General features: G+C 44.8%; 2 protein-coding genes across 9 annotated transcripts in view; one reads left to right on the top strand and one right to left on the bottom strand.

The window, feature by feature from the left end:
- The first annotated feature begins 693 nt into the window (after positions 1-693).
- On the top strand, positions 694-16,310 carry prr5b (proline rich 5b (renal)). 4 transcript variants are annotated; one of them, XM_039660593.2, is made up of 9 exons: positions 694-921; positions 8,306-8,419; positions 9,357-9,437; positions 9,598-9,646; positions 10,725-10,782; positions 10,895-10,986; positions 11,087-11,227; positions 12,163-12,301; positions 13,204-16,310. In XM_039660593.2, the coding sequence occupies exons 2-9, from the start codon at positions 8,316-8,318 to the stop codon at positions 13,617-13,619; spliced, it is 1,080 nt and encodes a 359-aa protein (XP_039516527.1). In that variant the 5' UTR covers positions 694-921; positions 8,306-8,315; the 3' UTR covers positions 13,620-16,310. The 4 variants fall into 4 exon arrangements, with proteins under 4 accessions (XP_039516527.1, XP_039516528.1, XP_039516525.1 ...); XM_039660594.2 differs by having other exon boundaries at positions 8,294-8,419; XM_039660591.2 differs by lacking the exon at positions 694-921 and adding an exon at positions 4,539-5,667.
- phtf2 (putative homeodomain transcription factor 2) overlaps positions 16,012-17,854 on the bottom strand; it is a 17,518-nt gene continuing 15,675 nt past the window's right edge. For all 5 annotated transcript variants that reach the window (XM_039660583.2, XM_039660582.2, XM_039660585.2 and 2 more), the window contains 3 exons: positions 17,335-17,430; positions 16,967-17,092; positions 16,012-16,887 (listed from right to left, as the gene is read on the bottom strand). In XM_039660583.2, coding sequence (XP_039516517.2) covers positions 16,867-16,887; positions 16,967-17,092; positions 17,335-17,430 — 243 coding nt within the window. In that variant the 3' untranslated portion in view covers positions 16,012-16,866. The remainder of the gene's footprint in view (positions 16,888-16,966; positions 17,093-17,334; positions 17,431-17,854) is intronic.

The following is a 17,854-nucleotide window of genomic DNA, read 5'->3' as shown; positions in this document are numbered from 1 at the left end:
GAAAATAGCGTCACAGTCCAGCTTCAGTGAAGCTTCATTTCAGTTATAAAAAAGTTACGAATGTAGAAAAGTGTGTGTGTGTCACAACAGACCTGTATCTAGAGTATGTACTCTACACACACACACACACTGTTTACAGCTAAACATGTTTAAGTGTGTTCTAGAAACCGCAGACATCCCTCTGTTAATTGCTGCACATTTATTTATATTTCTCATATTCAATTAAGACCCTTATGTCATATTTAACCACAACTAATGACAGTTAAGACGTGTATCACAGCACTCACACTCGTCAGAGCTTTACAGTGGTCAGGTCAGAGATCTGTATCAGATCTGCTCATAATAATAATAATAATAACTCTGTTGATTATTTGCTGCTAGAGATGGTTATATTGTGTTCTCTGTTCAGATAAATACATTTGATCAGTTTCAATGATGATTATACACTGTTTGATTAGAAGTCACTTCACTTGTACATATTTTTAAAAATATTATTGTTTATCCGTTTAATCTGTATATGTATTAATAATGTGTCGTTTCTTTATCATTTGTCAGATTGAAGATTACAATCATATTTTTTTCTTGTGAGCAAAACAAAAATCTTGTGTAGGTTAAAAAAGAGAGTTGGATAAAAAAAAACTGGTCGTTTAAATTAATTATCTTGCAAATACGTTCCGCTGGACTCGCGCTTCCCTCGTGCACACGCTCAGATGTGCGCGCGCGGCAGAGGCAGACTGACGCGAAACTCGAGACACGAATTAAACCTCGATAAACTCGATTAAACTTAATTAAACTAAAACTTTAAATAATGAATGTCATGTTAATATAACACACACCGAGAGAAGTAGCCAAACTCGACCAAAAACCTCAAGTAAAGAAACGCGAAGATTTACCTCACATCAGCTGCTGAGGAGAGAAACGGTGAGTTTATTCACATTTTAAACTTGACGTAGTGAATTACCAGTGTTTTTTTTTTTATTATTATATTCCAGAATATTTTCCACTCTTTTCATGTTTGTTGTGTTCGTCTTTATGTCCTTGAGAGTTTGACACACCTGCAGCTGCAGGTGATTCGAGTTAATCAGTGATAGAAATGAATAAAACTCCGTTAATGAGTCTTGCGCGCGCTCTGTGTGGATTCATAGTTAGGGAATGTGGAAAATATTAAATCAATTCAGCTGAAGGAAGTTTAGAATCGATAAAGGTAAGTTATGAGATCAGACACTGCAACATCCACAGCGCAAAGTCCTCTAGGTGTGTGTGTGTGTGTGTGGATTGATGTGGGCCCCCCTCCCCCTCCATCAATATCATACTGTACAGGAGCATGGCCCACATATAACAGAAGATGGTGGTGGTGGTGTAAACCTTTTAAAAGTTAAAATGTATAAAAATTGCAACTATATTAAAAAGCAAGAAATTTGAAAATAATAATTAAACTAATCAAAAAGTAATACAATAATGAAAATAATATATTAAGCAAAATAATGTTGTTTTCCCATCAGTCTGTTATAATTCTTGAATCAAAAAGTAAACATTTAGAAATTGATAAGAATGCAGTATAATTTAAAAAATAAAATCATGTATTGTCTTATTTATTTTTTTATAAAGATAATATGGAACTTACATTTACATTTAGCTGACGCTTTTATCCAAAGCGACTTACAATTGCTCAAGTAAAGAAAAGCAAGGGAGGGACACATTGGTGGATTCAAACCCGGGTCTCTAACACCAAAGGCATGTGTCTTCTTATCCACTGCACCACCACCACGCTGGAACTGGTAATATTATTTAAAAAAGCCATTAAAGGTACAATATGCAGGATTTTTGCAGTAAAATATCCCAAAACCACTAGGCCAATATAGACCTTATGCACCAGAGAAACAAGGGCGCCGCTATCTTTAGAATATTGTCTTTGAACTTCCGTTTTTGCGGTCGCTCTGTATATCTCTATGGCATTGCTGTCCAGGGGTAATTAGCTTTTGAAGTGGATTTACTTAATGTAAAATTAACAGTTATCATGAGGATTGTAATGTTTAAAGCAGATGTCTTAACAAATGTAGACCGGGAAGATTTTAAAATGGGCCGTTCATTCATAAATAGGCAAGACAACGAGCGAAGCGCTGAAAAGGGGTGGGGCTACAAAAGGTCTATATATTTTGTTTAGTTGATTAAGTACAATATCCCAAATGTTTCCAACTATTTGTAAATCGTGAGAAAATTGTGATTTTTAACAAAGGAAATGGGGCGTGTGAGCCGGGAGTCGCCAGTCAATGACGTCATATCAACGTTACCCTCGGTTTCCGCCAGGTTTGACCTCGTACTCCAATAGTAACCATGGTGACACACGTGGACAACTGGGTCGGTTATGCCCGTTATGCGAGCTCAGCAGGGTTTTGTTTTGTAAATCCCTAGCAGGGTTTTGTTCAAACATGATGGAGAGCATACGACATACGAAGCAGAGCATGCGACAAAAAGCTGACTACAACGAAGATCAACATCTTTCCAGATGCCGAGAGCTCCACGTCCGTGGCTAACTTCAGCTTGACAGAGACGCGAGTGTTACATGTTGCTTGAACAAACAGGTGAGCAAATCAATGTATAAAAAACTAATCAATGTTATATAGTTCAACATGATAAAAAGTTAGAATATGATCTGTATGTTATTCTAATGTTGATCTAGCTTAGTCTCATTCAGCCAACACACGACCTAACTAACTAGCATTCAACACACTCAAATGCCGTTTAGTGTGATAGTGTTACCTCAAGTTTAATTCCTCTAATAAACGGACCTGTGTGAGTAATTCAGCACTTGCGTGTAGTTCGGTAGAATGAAACGTCCTTATTCCTTCATATCCGCGGGACTGGCGTTGTGTGTAGCGCTGGTACACGTCTAGCAATCGCGCTCTGCTTCATACCACAGTCATGGTAAAACCATCGATGTATTTACTGGTCCGTAAAAGATCCATCAGCTTGACGACAAGAATATAAGTCATTAATATACGCCTTTGTTATTATGCATATTGTACCTTTAATTGATCCCAGTGCAGTGTGTTGTATAATCCGTGTTCTCTTGTTGCCGGCAGGTTCGGTGCGCCTGTGTTTTGCCGAATTTCGATTCCCTGCCAAATTATTACCCCCCTCGTTGAAGTCAGTACCTGATTGCCTAATCCTGACCCCGCCCCTAATCCTAACCCCTCCCCCAAACTAATCCTAACCCCGCCCTAATCCTAACCCCTCCCCCAACTAATCCTAAACCTACCAATACTAGGGGGGTAATAATTTGGCAGGGGTCGAAATTCGGCACAACACCAGGACTCGAGTCCATTCTTTAACTCTATTTACAATAGTGTGTGTGTCTGAGAGTGTGTGTGTGTGTGTGTGTGTGTGTGTGTGTGTGTGTGTGAGAGAGAGAGAGAGAGAGCACGCGCACGAGTGTCAGTGAGTCTCTCTCTCTCTCTGTGAGTGTGTTTGTGTCACATTGTCTTTGGGTTGTAATGAGTAGTTTTGTCCGCATGCTGGATGTGTGTGTGTGTGTGTGTGTGTGTGTAGTAACTTTAGGTGTTTTGTGCTTTTTGATCCATTCATGTTTATGATCGATTCTGTGCAGCTCATTCATAGACGTGTTATGATCTCGTTTATGGCCTCGCTTCAGCAAGTCTCTTCAAGGGTCATGCGCACAGGAGCCCATCCGCCACAGAACAAACATACATCATGAAATTATGAAATAGTTATAATTATGAAATAATAATATGAAATTGACAAAGTAAGTTATAATTATCGCCAATGTTTATAAGGTGCAAAGAGTCACTGACACGAGAGACTGGTTTAGTCCAGCCTTTAATGGCAGACGAGGAAAAACAACACACACACACACGCTCGACTTTTTTTTTATCTTATGAATTTTTGACTTTTCATGTCACAAATATTTGACTTGGTATGTCAATTTAGAATTTTTGTTTCTTAACTATGAAATTAGTTTGTCATTTTTCTGTTTCACGAAAGCGTGCGTCTGGAATCACACACTCGCTGCGGAAACAGACCAAAGAATTATGTCAGAATTCCCAGAACTAGTAAAACTCCTGATGATGAACTACGACCTGTGAGTATGTGATGGACACTTTACTATCCCATGATCCCACGGGAGAGGCTCTGAGACGCAGCTGACACTAGATCACATGATCATGGCATCATGAGTACGTCCAGATCACACTCATAAGGGATTTTTTAGCAGTCGTGAAGGAATTGTTCTGTATAGACGAATCCGACGAGCGTTCTGTGTAGGCTGCCATCTTGTGGCGACGCCATTACTGAGCTGTTACACAGGCATATAGACATATGCACCGGTATGTAAACAAACCTCGGTGATAACGCGAACTCACCCTCGATGACAGCTACAGCCAGGCAGAATGACTTGTTGGTTTGATCTGTGACTGCAGTGGCCTCCAGTCACAGATGAAGGTACAAACGATCTTACAGATTAACGTTATTTATGAAAATAGCTTGGCAAGCTAGCTAGGCTAACGTTTGCTAACGAGCAAACTATAAAAAGATCTGTCCATTTGGCAACAATAAATAAATAAATGAATGAAATCAAATAAACAAATTCATGTTTTTCATTTGTGTCCATTATTTATCTCATTTTCACATTGCAACGGGCAAGGGTAAGGTAACGTTACAGCTAGAAAGTATACATAATATCGACCAATTAGTGTTTTTAAACCATGGAAAGAGGTCAATATAACAGCGGGAGAACAATTATGTCACATAACGTTACATTTAGCTCAGGAAAGCCATTTAATGACCATAGCATGTTAATTTAATAGAAAAAATAACAAGAGAGGAGATTTTGCTGATCACTATATCACATATTTATTATATTTTTTTTACTTATGTCATTAAATAATTGTTATTATACGCGAATGTCCACGTCTTGTACTCGCCCAGGAAATCTGTAAACCGTACGGCTCCAGACAGGGGCACTCGACCCGGGGTATTCACAATGTTTTCTCTTCAAAATTGAAATTTTACTGCCACCATTGAAACAATTTATAACGAAACTGTTTACCCACTCGACATTATACAAGGGCTAACGTTGTAACGTTAGTGACAGTCGTAAATCGCGGGCTGTTTATTCCAGTGGACGCAAGTTGCAACTAAAACAATAGGAGGCAATGGCGCAACGCTACCCAGCAACAGCTCAGTAATGGCGCCCGCTTACTTCCGGTAGTTTCGCCGGATTCGTCTATATAGTGTCCGCTCGAGAGTCGAGGTTTCAGATGAACATGAAAGCATGAATGGACTTTATTCCCAGAGTTCTGCTGTGTGCCGTTCTGTAGTCAGGTTGTAGTTTCCCCAGTGTGTGCGCTCTCGTTAGCTTGATTAGCCCTGTGTTTCCCTGTCAGTCGATGTTCCTGTTTCAGTTCTCCATGTGCCTTCGCTATTAGTGACTCTCCCCGCCATCACTTCAGCTCTTCCTCATGGTGTCCGAGACACACACACACACACATACACACACTCTTACAGTGAGAGAGAGAGTGTGTGTGTGTTCCTCTCTTTCACTTCCATGATCCGCCGCTGACGAGACTGAGAGAGTTTGAGCCGCTCATGAGTTGCTGTGAAGCTCGAAGTCATGGAGTGGGACTATTATGTGCCTGTGCACTTACTGGAGTGAGTACAGACTGTGTGTGTGTGTGTGTGTGTGTGTGTGATATTTCTCAATGATCTCCATGTTTCGTGTGTGTCGTATCATGACACTCCTCTTTCTCACGGGATCAAATCAGTGTAAACAATTTCTGAAGCTGATTGATCTGTTGTGTGTCATGTGACCATGTGTGTGTGTTCATCAGGACGCTTCAGTCAGGTGTGTGTTCATCAGTCGGGTGTGTGTTCATCGGTCGGGTGTGTGTTCGTCAGTCGGGTGTGTGTTCATCAGTCGGGTGTGTGTTCATCAGTCGGGTGTGTGTTCATCAGTCGGGTGTGTGTTCATCGGTCGGGCGTGTGTTCATCAGTCGGGTGTGTGTTCATCGGTCGGGTGTGTGTTCATCAGTCGGGTGTGTGTTCGTCAGTCGGGTGTGTGTTCATCGGTCGGGTGTGTGTTCTTCAGTCGGGTGTGCGTTCATCAGTCGGGTGTGCGTTCATCGGTCGGGTGTGCGTTCATCAGTCGGGTGTGTGTTCATCGGTCGGGTGTGTGTTCATCAGTCGGGTGTGTGTTCGTCAGTCGGGTGTGTGTTCATCGGTCGGGCGTGTGTTCATCAGTCGGGTGTGTGTTCATCGGTCGGGTGTGTGTTCATCGGTCGGGTGTGTTCATCGGTCGGGTGTGTGTTCATCGGTCGGGTGTGTGTTCATCGGTCGGGTGTGTGTTCATCGGTCGGGTGTGTGTTCATCGGTCGGGTGTGTGTTCATCAGTCGGGTGTGTGTTCGTCAGTCGGGTGTGTATTCATCGGTCGGGTGTGTGTTCTTCAGTCGGGTGTGCGTTCATCAGTCGGGTGTGTGTTCATCGGTCGGGTGTGTGTTCATCAGTCGGGTGTGTGTTCATCAGTCGGGTGTGTGTTCGTCAGTCGGGTGTGTGTTCTTCAGTCGGGTGTGTGTTCATCAGTCGGGTGTGTGTTCATCGGTCGGGTGTGTGTTCGTCGGTCGGGTGTGTGTTCATTGGTCGGGTGTGTGTTCATCAGTCGGGTGTGTGTTCATCGGTCGGGTGTGCGTTCATCAGTCGGGTGTGTGTTCTTCAGTCGGGTGTGCGTTCATCAGTCGGGTTTGTGTGTTCTTCAGTCGGGTGTGTGTTCATCAGTCGGGTGTGTGTTCATCGGTCGGGTGTGTGTTCGTCGGTCGGGTGTGTGTTCATTGGTCGGGTGTGTGTTCATCAGTCGGGTGTGTGTTCATCGGTCGGGTGTGTGTTCTTCAGTCGGGTGTGTGTTCATCAGTCGGGTGTGTGTTCATCGGTCGGGTGTGTGTTCGTCGGTCGGGTGTGTGTTCTTCAGTCGGGTGTGTGTTCATCAGTCGGGTGTGTGTTCATCGGTCGGGTGTGTGTTCGTCGGTCGGGTGTGTGTTCATTGGTCGGGTGTGTGTTCATTGGTCGGGTGTGTGTTCATCGGTCGGGTGTGTGTTCATCGGTCGGGTGTGTGTTCATCAGTCGGGTTGTGTCTTCTTCAGTCGGGTGTGGATTCATTAGTCGGATTTGTATTCTTTAGTCGGGTGTGTGTTCATCAGTCGGGTGTGCGTTCGTCAGTCGGGTGTGTGTTCATTGGTCGGGTGTGTGTTCATCGGTCGGGTGTGTGTTCGTCGGTCGGGTGTGTGTTCGTCAGTCGGGTGTGTGTTCATTGGTCGGGTGTGTGTTCATCGGTCGGGTGTGTGTTCATCGGTCGGGTGTGTGTTCATCAGTCGGGTGTGTGTTCTTCAGTCGGGTGTGTGTTCATCAGTCGGGTGTGTGTTCATCAGTCGTGTGTGTGTTCGTCAGTCGGGTGTGTGTTCATCGGTCGGGTGTGTGTTCTTCAGTCGGGTGTGTGTTCATCAGTCGGGTGTGTGTTCATCGGTCGGGTGTGTGTTCATCGGTCGGGTGTGTGTTCATCAGTCGGGTGTGTGTTCGTCAGTCGGGTGTGTGTTCAGTGAATGTAAACCTCTATTTGGGGATGTCCTTATTAGAAAAATGTCACTGTGAATCTGTTTTAAAATTGTTAACATGTTATTTTTCGGCACTATTTAATAATCAAATCTTTTTCTAATATTGACTGATCTCATGTTGTCTGGCTGCTGATCCGCGATAGAAGTGAACTGATATTGTGACAGAAATATTTTAATTTGTGACAGGAGACGCATCAGTGTGTGTGTGTGTGTGTGTGTGTGTGTGTGTCACCCAGTGGCTGTTTTTGGTAAAGCGCTTAAGCAAAACAGGAACTTCAGTTTCTCACCAACTTTAATTTGCAGCATATGTTGATTCGTCATGTGGTATTTTGAAAGTGTTTATATTTTTTACAAATATAAATTTAGTTCAGTACATTTGCTTTACAGTAAACCCGAACTTTTTATTTTGAAGTTGTGCAATAATGTGTGTAGGTTTGTACTGTGCGCATGTGTGTGTGTGTGTGTGTGTGTGTGTGTGTGTGTCAGTAGGGAAGTGGTTGATTTGTGCACATTGTCACTGAGTCCCTCCTTCTAACCACTGACAGAGACAGACAGACAATAGAAGTGAGAGAGGCGACACACACACACTTTCACTCCTGCATCACTCTAACTGCTGTGTGTGTGTGTGTGTGTGTGTGTGTGTGTGTGTGTGTGTGTGTGTGTGTGTGATGATGAGGACGCTTCACAGGCTGAAGTTAATGAGTTCTCCCAGTCTGAGTGATTTGGGTCGTTCAGAGAGATCAGCGCTGGATGACAGGAACAACCAGCAGCAGCGAGCCGGAAACAACACCACCTGGATCAGGTACACACACACACACACACACACAACAGCACATTTTCTTGGTTGTGTAAATGTAAGCGTGTATTGTAATGTACTGCAGTCGTTGATTTTACATAGTAAATCAGTTAGTAATAAATTCTGTTGAGTAACCTAACCCAGAGCTCTAAACTGGTGCAGTTCAGTTTAACAGAAAATAAGGTTTAAATGGTGGACTAAATACATTTACTTGACATATATATTATTTTTAGAAATGACGATGTCTACAAAAAGAGGTTTTGCTAGTGTGTGTGAGAGTGTGCTGACAAACAATGTCACACACACACACACTGTATAAAAGCTCATTTGTTCTCATCTTTTGAGGAGAAATTCCTACAAAACCAGTTTCCTCTGTTTGTTTGTTTGTTGTTGTTGTTGTGTGTGTGTGTGTGTGTGTGTGTGTGTGTGAGAGAGAGAGAGCGAGCCTGGGGGATGCAGTCCAGAACACAAATCAGGCCTTATAGTTTGTGTGTGAAGGGAATTCTCTGTTTCTGAGTACACACACTAGTGGCTGGAGAACAATGATTGTTTGATATCACTGATGCTGTGTGTGTGTGTGTGTGTGTGTGTGTGTGTGTGTGTGTGTGTGTGTGTGTGTGTGTGTGTGTGTGTGTGTGTGTGTGTGTGTGTGTGTGTGTGTGTGTGTGATAAAGCCTCTATTGTTTATAATTTTGATGATTATGGCTTACAGCTTATGAAAACCTGTTCACAATAGTCTAATTTGACTTTTGTCCTATCAGAACAGAGTAGACCAATCACAACACACTGAGCGTCTGGCCAATCAGAGCAGAGTAGCTTCCGCAAAGGAGGGATTTAGAGAGACTGATTCATCCGTCGAGTCGTTTGAGAATCGTTGAAAAATGTGTAATGGATATCATGAGAAAATTAACTTTAATTAACAAAATGACACTTTAATCCACAGCATCCATAATGCCGTGATCTCCGTGTTCCAGCGGAGGGATCTGGGAGAGAACGAGCTCTACGTCCTGAATGAAGGCGTCAGGTGAGAGACCTTCAGGTCAAATGAGCTTTATTGGCATGACTGTGTGAAATAGATAGACAGTGGTGGCCTTCATTACACACACACACACACACACACACACACACACACACACACACACACTCACGGGGACAGTAACGTGCCGGGTTTGGTCTGTGTTTAGGCAGCTCCTGAAGACTGAGTTGGGCTCCTTCTTCACTGAGTACCTGCAGGTGATCAAACGAGTCTCTCTGTAATCCTCACTAACGAAGATGTGCTGATTGTGAGTGAGTGTGAACTACGGCTGGGTAAAAAATATCGATTTCTCAATATTAATTGATTCTCATTTTTACTGACTGATTTCAGTTCTTAAACCTCAAGAATCGATTAGTCATCCTGTTTTCGTTTGATGAATGAATGGAACATTGTAGCGCGTAGCCTATCCAATCCATCGTAAGAATATTTGTGCTTTGTTACTATTTTTATGTAATAAAGTCTCAAATTTCGAATTAGGTCCATTTTCTTATGAAATTCAAAAAACATAAATAGCGTTTTGTTGGCTGTGGCGTGAGATCGCTCTGGCTCAGCTCAAGACAAGCAGCAGCACATGATCTTCTCTTCCGGCTCAATAATACCAGTTACAGCGCCAAACAAACATGCGTGAGCATCTGACAGTGTGTTAAAGAGAGAGTACTACTTATCGAAACTTAGTTAGTTAGACAGCTAGAAAATTATAACTCTAGAGAGGAGAATTTTGCTAAATTTATGAACCATATTACATTATTACATTATAATTTTTAATTAATTTTTTTTTTTTCTTCAATATTTAATGCATGTTTGAATAAATCTGGCAAGTTTTTAAGACAGGCACCATTTGAATGTTTATATTTCATATAACTTTCTTATTATAAAAATAAATGTGTAATTTAAGTGTTTGTATAGCTAGTTATATCAGTTATCTTCAATATCATCATAGTAGTAGTAGTAATATCATAATAAAGCCTATAGGCTCCTGACTCCCATAGTTTACAGCATTAGTTAGGAGATTTGTTTTCCTTGAGAAAATTGGCCATGTATTGGACCTGATATCCAAAATAATCAAAATTGAATCGTAATCGAAATCGAATCGAATTGCAAGCTGGTGAATCGAAATCGAATCGTGAAATCTGTGTCAATACCCAGCCCTAGTGTGAACTGAGTGTGTGTGTGTGTGTGTGTGTGAGTGTGATTATTGTGAGTGTGAACTGAGTGTGTGTGTGTGTGTGTGTTTGTGAGTGTGAACTGAGTGTGTGTGATTGTGATTGTTCACAGAATCAGCTGCTGACTAAGGGAATGGTCATTCTTCGAGATAAAATTCGCTTTTATGAAGGTAAGATGATTTTATATTTAAGATCTAATGAATGAGAATCAGACATCTGAATATATTTGGGTTTGGAGCACAATTTGTGTGTGTGTGTGTGTGTGTGTGTGTGTGTGTGTAGGTCAGAAGCTGCTTGATTCTCTGGCAGAAACGTGGGACTTCTTCTTCTGTGATGTTCTGTCCACACTGCAGGCCATCTTCCACCCTGTGCAGGTGCTTCACACACACACACACACACACACACACACACACTGATCCATTCCACTGAACCAGTGAACCGCATGTGTGATTGTGTGTGTGTGTGTGTGTGTAGGGGAAGGAGCCGTCGGTCCGTCAGCTGGCTCTGCTGCATTTCAGGAACATCATCACTCTGAACACGAAGCTGGAAGAAGCTCTGAGTCGACAACGCGCGTGTGTGCCTCCCTCCATCATCCAGATGCTGCTCATCCTGCAGGTGTGTGTGTGTGTGTGTGTGTGTGTGTGTGTGTGTGTGTGTGTGTGTGTGCCTCCCTCCATCATCCAGATGCTGCTCATCCTGCAGGTGTGTGTGTGTGTGTGTGTGTGTGTGCCTCCCTCCATCATCCAGATGCTGCTCATCCTGCAGGTGTGTGTGTGTGTGTGTGTGTGTGTGCCTCCCTCCATCATCCAGATGCTGCTCATCCTGCAGGTGTGTGTGTGTGTGTGTGTGTGTGTGCCTCCCTCCATCATCCAGATGCTGCTCATCCTGCAGGTGTGTGTGTGTGTGTGTGTGTGTGTGCCTCCCTCCATCATCCAGATGCTGCTCATCCTGCAGGTGTGTGTGTGTGTGCGTGTGTGTGTGTGTGCCTCCCTCCATCATCCAGATGCTGCTCATCCTGCAGGTGTGTGTGTGTGTGTGTGTGTGTGTGTGTGTGTGTGTGTGTGTGTGTGTGTGCCTCCCTCCATCATCCAGATGCTGCTCATCCTGCAGGTGTGTGTGTGTGTGTGTGTGTGTGTGCCTCCCTCCATCATCCAGATGCTGCTCATCCTGCAGGTGTGTGTGTGTGTGTGTGTGTGTGTGTGTGTGCGTGTGTTTCCCAGCAACCCTTCAGACGCTTGTGTAAACAAATGCAACGTCTTATCTGAGATGTTTGTAGATTTCCTGAGTCGATGCAGAGCCGAAACTGACAGTTTTAAACTCACAGGAAGGAGTCGCATGACGTGTGTGTGTGTGTGTGTGTGTGTGTGAGTGTGTGCGCTTTAGTGTATGCATGTGAAGACGTGAAAAGTGTTTTTTTCTCTGAGCAAAATATCAGTAATGTGTAGAGATATTTCAAAGTAAGCTGAGTGTGTTTCTGGTTTGATGTGGATTGTGGTCGTATTTCCTGTGTTTGTCTTTTTTTCAAGGCTAATTGTGTGTGTGTGTGTCAGGGTGTTCACGAGGCTAAAGGTGTGTGTAGTGATTACCTGAAGCTGGAGTCTCTGGTCCAGATGGTGGTTTCCCCGTATCTGGGAACTCACGGGCTTTTCTCCAGCGACGGCTCCATCATGCAGTCGTCGTGTGTGTTGGGTGAGTGGATTCTCCTCTTTACACACACACACACACACACACACACACACACACTGTTCTTCTTGATACGCGTCGATGATTCCCTTAAGAACATTTCACATCCATGGATCTTCCCATCCCACAAACGGTTCTGTAAAGTGACTAAGAAAGAAATGGTTCTATAAAAGAGATCGTTCACCCAAAGGCAGTCAGTACTTTACTCTCCATCATGTCGTCACACACACACACACACACACACACACACACGTCTCTGTGGGGTATTTTAAACTAATCCTGAAGTTACTTTAGAAATAGCCTTTGGTTCAGTGGGGTAACTGGCTTTAGCAGATGTTGTTAGTCTGAAAGTATATTTTATTGGTGGACTTGAATTGTGTGATTGTACAGCAGAGTGGTCAACATCCAGTTGTTTTAATAAACAAATAATAAACAATAATAAATATAATAATAAACAAACACAAGACTTCCATTCATCTTCGGAACACAAAGATATTTTTAATAATGAACAGATATAAGATTTAGGCTTTTATTGACATGCTTGAGCTTCCGTGTGTGTGTGTGTGTGTGTGTGTGAGTGTGTGTGTGTGAGTAAAGCCTCGGGTACCCCAGGTGGAGATGTAGAGTGACGAGTGTCTCCAGAAGTCTTGGATTAAAGGGTTTATTTCAGCATCTCTTTATGAAGGGTCAGAGTTCAGGCTGAACACACACTCAATGGAGGGACAGAAATCTCGGACTCATTAAAATCATCTTCATTTGTTCTGAAGACGAGCGACTCGTGGGTTTGAAGGACACGAGGAAGAGCAAAAGATGAGGGCTTGAGTGTGTGTGTGTGTGTGTGAGCGATGATCTCTGGGAGCTTCTTCTGTTAGAAACCCTTCATCTGTGAGTGTGTGTGTGATCCTCAGAGAAGCGGCTCTTGAGGCGTTGGCCGCGCCCGGACTCGCAGCTGAAGAACCTGGTGGTTCGGTCCAAGAGCTACAACATCCCGGTGCTGACGCCGGTGTGCGAACACGAGCCCGAGCCCGGCGGGGTGCGGCGCCACTCCGTGTGTCAGATGACCTCGTTCGAGGAGGAGCCCGTGTTCAGCGAGGCGCCGCCCAGTCCGATCATGAACGTCTGTGAGGATCCTCCCATAATCCCCGAGCTCTGCTCCGCTGGCGAACCGGGCCGGGCCTCGTCGTCCTCCAGTCCCGAGACCGTGGTGGATCAGCTCCAGCAGTCCGTGGACTCCGACACCGACACCGAGGGAATATTCATCCAATTCAGCCGACAGCAGTCCAGCTCGCCTGAGGTCAGCCGGGAGAGTGAGAGCCTAGCCTGACCCCCGGCCTGCCGCCTGTGACCCCTAAACCCACCGCCCTGACCCCCGACCCACCGCCCTGACCCACCCCCCTGACTCCGCACCCTGACCCACCGCCCCCCCAATCTGATCCAATCCGACCCACCGCCCTGACCCCTGACCTACCACCCTGACCCCTGACCCACCGCCCTGACCCACTGCCCTGACCCCTGACACACCGCCCTGACCCCTGAGACCCCATGCCTGACCATGACCCGCTGCCCTGACCCACCGCCCCCCCAATCTGATCCAATCCGACCCACCGCCCTGACCCCTGACCTACCACCCTGACCCCTGACCCACCGCCCTGACCCACTGCCCTGACCCCTGACACACCGCCCTGACCCCTGAGACCCCATGCCTGACCATGACCCGCTGCCCTGACCCACCGCCCCCCCAATCTGATCCAATCCGACCCACCGCCCTGACCCCTGACCTACCACCCTGACCCCTGACCCACCGCCCTGACCCACTGCCCTGACCCCTGACACACCGCCCTGACCCCTGAGACCCCATGCCTGACCATGACCCGCTGCCCTGACCCACCGCCCCCCCGATCTGATCCAATCCGACCCACTGCCCTGACCCCTGACACACCGCCCTGACCCCTGAGACCCCATGCCTGACCATGACCCGCTGCCCTGACCCACCGCCCCCCCGATCTGATCCAATCCGACCCACCGCCCTGACCCCTGACACACCGCCCTGACCCCTGACCCACTGCCCTGACCTCTGACACACCGCCCTGACCCCTGAGACCCCATGCCTGACCATGACCCGCTGCCCTGACCCACCGCCCCCCCGATCTGATCCAATCCGACCCACCGCCCTGACCCCTGACACACCGCCCTGACCCGACACACTGCCCGTGACTCCTGACCCACTGCCCTGACCCCTGTGACACTGCCAGTGACCCCTGACCCACCACCCTGACCAACATTTCACGAGACCCCTGAGATCCCATGCCTGACCATGACCCGCATGTATCACAGCAGTTCTGCAGGCTGGGCTTTGAGAAAGGTCATCTCTCCCGGAGAAGATTACGAGTGACACGGTTCCCTCATGTTTATTGACCTTAAATAACAGATCAATTCAGACGCCAGTTTTTGTGGGCAGGAACACCACGTGAAACAAAGCGGGAAAACCCTCAAAGCTCAACAGTTTTGGGAAGTCAGTGATGCCCTGTAGTTCACTAACCCTCACTCTAATGGACTAATGAACACTTCTTTAACTATTTTAATCACAGAAGTTCAATATTTGTAGGATTTTATCCAATGGCGCGAGTCTTGAAGTGTTTTTCAATAAAACATTTGGGGACAAAAGACAAGAAAACAGGCAGGAATAATGAAAAGCAATAAAGAGCAGAAGGGTTTATAGCCGCGGTGGAACAATCTACATCGCTATATAAATGAAGATGACCTTGAAGTTTCTCAAGTTGAGATTAGTAATATTAATAATGAGCTTAAATACTCAATAATTATGAGCTTCATTTACACGGTTCATCAGAAATACTCTTTAGTTGTTGTTTTTGAGTTTAAGGTACGAACAGATTTAACACGGATTTCCTTTGCAAAAGTTACATTATTTTTAAAAACACTTTTTAGGAGAAACCATTAGATCTGCAATCAAACTAATTATTGTTCACATTTCATGAATGGATTTTGAATTATGTATTTTTTTTTTCATCAATTTGTAAACAATATGAATGTTTTGGAAATGTTGACAGCAGATTACTATTTTTATTGCAAATCTAATTTTAAGTAAAATATTTTACTGGTGATTTAAACAAGTTTGTCTTTTTTTACCGTTCCATGTTTAAGCGATGTGTAGAGCAGAGGTCAGAGCGGAGGCCGATGATGTTTGAAGCTCGAGCTCATCCGGCTGAGGTCCGTCAGGAGGAGCACAGATTCAGGACACACACACACCGGTCCGGCTGAGGTTCGGCTCAGGTTAGACACACACACACACACTGAGGAGCTTTAGTTGAGGAGCGGAGGACTCGGGGTCCGGCTGAGATTCGGCTCAGGTTAGACACACACACACACACACACACACACACACACACACTGAGGAGTTTAGTTGAGGAGCGGAGGACTCGGGGTCCGGCTGAGTTTCGGCTCAGGTTAGACACACACACTAGTGAACACCTGATCTACACACACACACACACACACACACACACACACTAGTGAACACCTGATGGATTATCAGCAGTGTTTATGAGGGTTGGTTCTGGCCTGTACAGGACACACTGGTTTGGTGAAAGGTTTGATAACTCACCACATGTAGTCGAACTCTTATAAAGTCTTCATGTGTTTTGATGTTGGTGTGTTTGATCACGGCACATGCCCGGTGAGTTAGCAGATAGCTGAGACGCTTTTCATGAGGTTTATTTGTACAGTGAGTGACAGTCTCGTGACGTCTGGCCGTACCAGCCAGTGGAAAACAAGGAACGTTTGACAATCATACACTACAAACAGGATTGAGTTTTACATTTCCTCAAATAGTGTTTCTTTGTAACAGAACATTTTCCCTCCATGAACAGAAATATGGATCTATACGAATCAAAACCAAAACAGGCAAAAACAAACTCACAACAAAGAAACTGTCAATCAAAGAGTCTCGAATACATTCAGCAAAACACGCAAATAAACACTTTGGTCGTTACACCATCCGTCCCAAACAAAAACACAACGCCAAGACGCTTTAGACTGAAACATGTAACATTTTCTGCTGTAAAGTGCACATCTTGAGGCTTTCCGAACCGCTGACACACACACACACACACACACACTCGTTTGAGTTACTGAAGACGCATCAGTTTCAGCTCACCGACACTTCTGAGAATATAAACACAGAGCAAAGCAGAAAAACAGATCAAAATATAAACGTGTGTGTGTGTCGGTTTCATCTGTTCATCGCCACCCTTGACCCTTGACCTGACGGGTCTTTCCTCTTCAAACTCCTGGTTTCAGTAACTCACGTCAGTCTTAAATATCAGACTCCAAAACAATGAGTCTTTGAGACTCTTTCCAATGAGAACGTCACATCCCGAGCTAAAATAATACTTAAAACAATTGTAACAGCTAAAACAAACACTTGAGGATAAAAAAGAAACACTGAAAGGATCAAATAAATAGCTGAATTGCACAAGCACTCCTGACAACGGGGTCAGAGGTCACGGTCAGGACGAGTCGTGTGTGTTCGGTGCAGAATCCCTCGAGCCGCGTCAGGATTTGATCTTCCACAGCTGCGAAGGAAACACACACACACACACGCTGTGAATGCCGCACACACACACAGAAGCGTGACCTCGACCTCGCTCTTACCTTCAGGTTGAAGCCCAGCATGTCACTGATGACCCCTGACACGGCCGACAGGATCACCACCTGCGTGATGTTGTACAGCAGAGGATTCATCGTCAGCCCGTACAGGCGGAACGGGGCGTCCAGCTCCTGCACACACACACACACTCCGTCAGCGACACACACACACACACACACACACTCCGTCAGCGACACACACACACACACACACACACACTCCGTCAGCGACACACACACACACACACACACACACACTCCGTCAGTGTCTCACACACACACACACACACTCCGTCAGCGACACACACGGTCAGCAGCACACTTCAGTCGCGCTCATCAGTGTGTGTGTGTGTGTGTGTGTGATATCTGCGCACCTTCAGTAATTTGGTGGCCAGTTTGAGGACGTTGTTGACCAGGGTGAGTTCTTCCTTCTTATTTGGTTTCTTCTCCATTTTCAAGTACAAATTAATCTGGAATAGAGGACATGTCGGATCAGCTCTTCGACCCGTGTGTGAGTACAATAACTAAATATCACATCGAATGTCGGGGTTGAAGAATAACAATCAAAAGTGATTAAAGTTCAAGTTTTGATATCTGAAATATTGACTCTGGTTTGGAGTAATGAACATTTCATGATGTGTCGGAAATAAGTCTCTCCTGCTCACTTGTTTGATAACAAATACAATACAAACTCAAAATATTACTTTAACATTATTACTGCTTCATATTTCTGTAGAAACTGATACGTTTCATTTTACAAAAGAACAGAATTGATTTGAAATAGAATCTTTTGTAACTTTATAAATGTCACTTTTGATCGTCACCCCAAACTCATGAATGTAAATATATGTCAGTTTCCACAGAAATATGAAGCAGCACGACTGTGTTCAACAT

The sequence above is a fragment of the Pimephales promelas genome, chromosome 24 (assembly GCF_988280905.1).
Source record: "Pimephales promelas chromosome 24, fPimPro1.hap1.1, whole genome shotgun sequence".
Classification (NCBI taxonomy): Eukaryota; Metazoa; Chordata; class Actinopteri; order Cypriniformes; family Leuciscidae; genus Pimephales; species Pimephales promelas.
Note: the sequence above shows the minus strand (reverse complement) of the source record. Positions and strands in the feature narration are given on the sequence as shown.